Here is a 6,318-nt window from a genome sequence, read left to right as displayed (position 1 = left end):
CAGATTTTTCTAGCTGAACCCAATAAACTTAAATTCACTAGACATTGGGGCCATTCAGCTAGCCTACTGCCTACCCAACAACACCCACTTTCCGCGCTGCCGCAGACATTCAGCCAGAGGCTCACTCACACCTTCGTCCACGTTCTCGGCAATGGCGTCGTCCGGCAACCATGTCGCCGCCAGCGCCAAGCACCTTAGGGTGCTGCTCCAGTTCTCCTGCTACAGTTAGATAAGGCCGATGCCGCAGCCGATCCGCCGCGCTCTCGATCAGGATGGACGCCGGTCGCGAAAATGACGCATCTTTTGCACTCGCAGCGCATTCCGGACGAGCTCGCCGAGGGGATCGGCGCCGGGGAGGCCCGTGTCGTCGGCCCGTCCGGCGGCAAGGTCAAGGTCTGGCGTGTCGAGGTCGGGCGGGACGGCGACGACGCCTTCCTGGGGCGCGGGTGGCCGGAGATCGCGGCCGCATTCGGCGCGGGGACAGGTGGTTCTTGGTCCTCCAGCACCACGGCGGCGGCATCCTGACCCTCAAGGCGTTCGACGCCAGCGGTTGTATCAGGGGCCTCAGCACCTCCACCTACAGGTAAACAAGGATTCCGCGTGTAAATGTTCATATGCTGTAAAGTCCCAAAGAAAATAAAATTAGTATCTCCACCTGAATGTGATCTACTTGGGCACTGAAACATTAAGTTGTAATATTGCAATATTAGAGTCCTCAAAAGTAGAGCTGATTCTCACTGACAAATGATCATGTAATTCATATTGCAAAATTAGATCAATAAGGAAGCTTGCAAGAAGATCAATTCTAACTAATTAGGATTAAGTGTTATCCTCGACTTCTAGTTACCTAGTGCCAATAACTCCTAAATTCAGTTCAAACTAATTTCTTGTAACTCATATTTTCTTCAGAAGCAACCACAAGCAGCAAAGATGTTTCCCATAGGCCGCAGTTCGTCAGTGTGCTTCCACACGATTTCATGGAAAAGATGGTACATAGACTTTTGTTGCTAATTCATTTTTCTCATCCTGTTTTCTCTGATTAGATAGCATGGTCTAACTTTACCCCTTTTTATGTGTTCTTGCAGCTAATACCGGCTAAGTTTGTGGAACATTACATCCCTGAAGAGCACAAGAATAGTCGTATGGCCATGGTTATTGGCTCCCTTGGGAAGATTTGTCGTGTTGAGCTCGAGATGAATGAGTCAAACTTGTTTCTCAGAGGTGGCTGGTCACAGGTTCTTGTGTCTCATGACGTCACTCAAGCTAATGCTCTGCTGCTGAAGTACGAAGGCAACATGGTTTTCACAGTCAGAGTGTTTGGCCCTGATGGATTCCAGAGAGAGTCCAAAGACAAGGACATCAGAATTCAGCAAGTTGAACAAAAGATAAATCCTTCTATGGTAGTTTTTGAATCTGTTAGCAGTGGTTATGAATGCGAGGTGAATACTGAAGTCAATCTCTCTTGTTTTCTCATCAAGCATCGACATTACCACATACAGGTAAGCAGCAGGAAGCACCCTCTGAGTCCATTAGGAACTGTAAGAGCAAGAAGGATTGGCCAAGTAGGGAAGGACAAAAGAAACCAAAAGGCTCCACAGTTTCCATGAACGAGGCATCAAAGAGGATTGCTGTTTATGAGATTGGACCCCCATCATGGATAAAGAAAGAGATCAACACCTGCACTCTCAGAAAGAAACTTGTAAGCACAACTATTTCTCTAATAAACAAGATAAAATCATATGCTCCACAAGAGTATGAGACTTCTACCGCTAGCTTTCATTTCCTTATGAAAAAAATAGAGATCAACGTGTTCGTTTGATCATTTGATGCTCTAACTACTTATAATATATTTAAGTGCTGGAGTTGATGACATCAGATGTTCCGTAGATTTTTTTTCATGTGTCTGCATTCATGATCTATTATCGAATCCAAAGAAATTAAGTTTACATCTAGCAGTCATTATTAATTCCATTATGATAATGCTTACTGAAACCATTATTGCAATTGTTGCAGTCTCTGTCGAAATCTTTCTGTGATGCAATTGGGCTACTGGAACCTTGCACAATCACACTCAAGACCTCAATGAACAGTATGGAATCATGAAAGGTTGGTGGTTTCCCATGCAAGAACAACAGCTTCGTTATTGTGAGGGGTTGGATGATGTTCTGTCGGGAGAACAGTCTCAAGGAAGGTGACATCTGCACCTTCAACATTATTGAAACCACACTGTGGCATGTCATTATCACACATAATAAGGTAAAAATGAACAAGTTTGCTATTTGAGTTAAGCACTGAAGCACTTACCCCTTTCTTTTTCAAGTATCAACATTAACATATATTCAAATGCAGCAGGCCAGTCCTTCTTCTAGTAGAAAATTATGCCGTAGCAAGCCTAAGAGGAAGAATCACGTGTCAATTAGTGAAGGACAAAAGAGTCCAGAAGGCTTGATGACTTCTTCGAAGAAGGTGTCGCCAAAAACAAGATGTGTTTTTGAGATTGGACCGCCAGCTTGGATAAAGAAGGAGATCAATAACAGTGCAATTGAAAACTATCTTGTAAGCACAACCATTAATCTATCTGTATGAGCAAGTCTGGAATTGGATAAACTCATTTCAGTTTTTATCAAGAATAGAAACTGCGATGTTACTACAATATAGCACTTCTGCAAACAAGCTTACATTTCTAAATGCAGTTCCAATAGTTTCATTTGCCTATTTAATTACTGATACTATATGTATGCATCACAAGAGCAAACAAATCAATATACCAAAGTACTTACTTTGACGTAGTATCAGGTCTTGACTTACCAAACCCCACATGATCAAACTAGAATTCAGAAGTCTGAGTAGTCATCCTCTATATATGATACATGGATTGTTGATGATTGCTTATAGAAGTCAGTTTCTGACCAATTTCGTTATTGGTATTCTCGCAGTATTTTCCATTTGTGATGCAATTGGACTACGGGAACCTCGCACCATCACACTGAAGACCTCAATGAGCAGCACCAGGTCTTGGCAGGTGCTTGTTGTCCCCAACAAGAATAGCAGCCACTATGTTCGGGGTCTGGATTGGAAGAGGTTTTGCGAGGAGAATGAGATCAAGGTTGGTGATGTCTGCACTATCAGCATTGTTGAAACCACCCTGTGGCACATCGCACGTCAATAAGCTAGGAACAGATTGTTGTTGTTCTTTTATCATGGAATGTGCAGATTACAGGTTTATCAACAAGCTGGCTTATAGAGTAAATGTTATCTTGGTGCTTAACTTGAACACTCGAGGGAGGTCCTGTCTGTTGATGCCCTACTTTTGTCATTTGTGAACCTAAATGCTTGGAATTTACTTGCTTAGTTTCGCAGAGTTAGTAAGTTAGAGAGCAACCTGATGTGGCCAAGGTTAAAAATTAAGGTTGTTGGCACTTCTAGTGCTCTCAGACTAAAATTATGTTCACTGTAATGGTTTGGGACTCAGTCCAAAATTTAACTTTCTGATATAGAGCTTGATTGGACAGTGAATCTTTCAATCACATAATTTCCGACTTATATACCTAAAATGTTTCTAAAACAGCATTCTGCATCCGTTTCTTACGAATAGTGGTCAAATTATTCCACTGGCGGTTGTGTTCGATGGTGAAAATATTTTTTCCGTCTAAATGAGTAATTTTAAGCACTGTGTTTGGAATGGGTGCATTATTTTTATTTCTTCTCAAAAACCACGGAACCTGCCGAAAGGTTTGCTTATTTTTGTTTCTTTCTCAAAAACCAAGCGAAACGTTTCTCTTCTGTTCCAGCAGAACTAGAATTAAAAAATCATCCAAAATGGAATTTCATAGTAGAAGCGCCTCGTCCAGTCCCCCAACTCCTTCTTCATGGTACGCGTTTATGCCCTTTCCTCGCTTTCTGCATGATGGAGCGGTGCAAATCGCCTGTGACCTGTTAAGAGATGGCCCGTTCTTGTGTAGTCTGGTTGGAGACCGGCTCTAATTGTGTTTGCTCTATGTTTTGTTTTCCAATCTGTGCAGGATGTCTTGTAAGCACAACTGTTTCTCTATTGATGTGAGTAAAAAGTTATAAATAGGATAAACATGTTCCAACTTTTGGCAAAATTCTTAACTGAAATTTTGCTAAGATATGCATGCAAAACTTTAAAAAGGTTTTGTTGTTGTATATGCATCTAAAGACTTCTGCTGACTAGCTTACGTTTCTGAATGTCGAGACATGAAGTTGCATTTTTATTTGATGCTTAATTACTGATAAATATATGTATGCATGTTTTCTCTTTTATAGGAAACAGGAGGGTTTGCCCCCCTACTGATTATGATATATTAAATAGGAAAAGAAAGAAGAGTACATGGAAAACTTAAGAAACAAAGAATGGATTAAAGAAAAACATAAAGTTACACAATTGTTTCTAGCCATTGGGTCATTGGAGATTTAAAACGATCCTTAGCTTGTAGAATAGCCGAAACAAATTCCTTCTTGAAGTGCATTATGCATGATGCTAGTATGGGCTGAATATATATACTACTCCATTCATCTCAAATTATAGGTCGTTTTAGCATTTTCATAGATTTTGCAATTTATCTAGATATACACTTATCTCTAAATACATTGTAAAAATTATGAATCTAGAAATACCAAAATAATTTACAATTTGGAACGGAAGGAGTACCTCAAGAGTACCTCAAGTAAATTACAGCTCTCCGGAGAACTTTTTTACTTTAGCGACGACAAGCGTTTTTACTGTTTGTACGAGCGTGACGTGGCAGCAGTTTCGGCGGTGCCTCGAGAAGAAATTGATATGTGTGGGTCCTATCCACATGTTTCTCGATTTCTCTCGCCACATCCACACGCTTGCCGTCTCCTACCGGGCTCCTAATCCCCACCGTCATCATCACGGCAACCTTCCCCACGCGTCGGCGCAAAACGGGCTCCTCTCTGCCTTCCCTTCCCAAGTCCACAAGGGCGCAGCAACAGCCGCGTAGGGATCCTTCTCCCTCCCCTCCCCTAAACGGGCTCCTCAATGGGCTCCGCGACGAGAGGGATGACGAGTTCCCTGCGTGGGCGTCGTCGGATCCATTATCTCACCGGCTGGCTCCGGCATCTTGTTTGTGACCAGTGAGCACGCGGTGATGGGAGCGTCCTGCCATGAGCAGTGAACGTGGTGGTGGTCGAGCGTCGGCCGCGATCACGGCCACGGTAATGGTGAGGCAAAGGCCCGGCGGCCGCAACACGCTCTTGGCTGATACATTCACCTCTAGCCCGCCACTGACCCCTTCTTCCTTTATCATAGGCCCTGCCATTCTGAAGCTATATGGTCAACGAAGCAATGCAGCAAGTTTCTTGGTTGCCTCGCAATAAGTTTTGTGCAAGTTTCATATGACTTTCCATATATGAATCTGTCACTGAGACTGAAATAATACCTCAGTTTCCTAACTGCCTGACGAAGTGCATTCAATTTATCGCCTGATTATTTCTTCATTTCCTTTTTAGCTGCCAATAGAAGATCTCTGTTCTTCATGTCCCCTGAATTTTCCTTCAAACAAGAATGCTATATGTCTGTCTAAAACTAAAATACTATGCCTTTCAATTGTACGGCTGCTTAGTCATCTAGGTTATTGCCGTTCTAACTCTGTTGTGTACGTGTACCTGTGTTGTATCTCTAAAATACTAGAATGGATGGATAGCCTGGGAAGAGGTTACAAAGGAGTTAATCAACTGGGTGTTGTTCTATAAAGGCAACGTAATATGTTCACATTTACTGGAGTTTTGCTTACAATCCTCCTACGATGCATGCATTCCTTGAATCTGTTAGCTGATTTTGTTAATATATGGCATAGTGATGCAGTAATTTAATTTTTGTCATCCCCTATGTAGTTTGTCAATTTCAGCTTGGGTTGTTCCTATAATATTTTTTTAAGGCCACCGGAAGATGAGACGTTTTGTGAATCATTTTTTTCTTTTGCCTTCTGATTAGCATTCTTAGCTTTTAGTTTTCCAAAGGTTATATGTATGTAAATATTGTTTCTTTCACATATAGATATAGTACCGATGGAAAAAGGAGTTGACTCAAATTTGAGTTTTCATTGGAAACAACATTTTTGGTGGGTTTCGTATCCTGCAAAACTTACAAACCTGATGCATCTTCTGCATCTTGCTTCTGCCAATGTACCGAACTGGCTGCTCTGAGTGGTTCTTTGGTAGTCTTTTCAGCAGATGTTTCTGGCTGGTTTATTATTAATTTATGCTTACACAATCTTCTTTAACGATCAGTGATTAGCAAAACCAAGAAACAAGGGGTGCCAAAATAAGTATGGA

General features: G+C 41.9%; 1 protein-coding gene across 1 annotated transcript; it reads left to right on the top strand.

Moving 5' to 3' along the window:
* Positions 1-291: 291 nt before the first annotated feature.
* Positions 292-3,169, top strand: LOC117864633 (putative B3 domain-containing protein Os04g0347400). The gene is made up of 6 exons (XM_034748757.1): positions 292-484; positions 910-989; positions 1,086-1,425; positions 1,500-1,699; positions 2,014-2,089; positions 2,937-3,169. Exons 1-6 carry the CDS (start codon positions 292-294, stop codon positions 3,167-3,169), a joined length of 1,122 nt encoding a protein of 373 aa, XP_034604648.1.
* The last annotated feature ends 3,149 nt before the right edge of the window (positions 3,170-6,318 follow it).

Source organism: Setaria viridis, chromosome 7 (genome assembly GCF_005286985.2).
Source record: "Setaria viridis chromosome 7, Setaria_viridis_v4.0, whole genome shotgun sequence".
Lineage (NCBI taxonomy): Eukaryota > Viridiplantae > Streptophyta > Magnoliopsida > Poales > Poaceae > Setaria > Setaria viridis.
The sequence above is the reverse complement of the archived record's forward strand: the minus strand, read 5'-3'. Positions and strand labels throughout refer to the sequence as shown.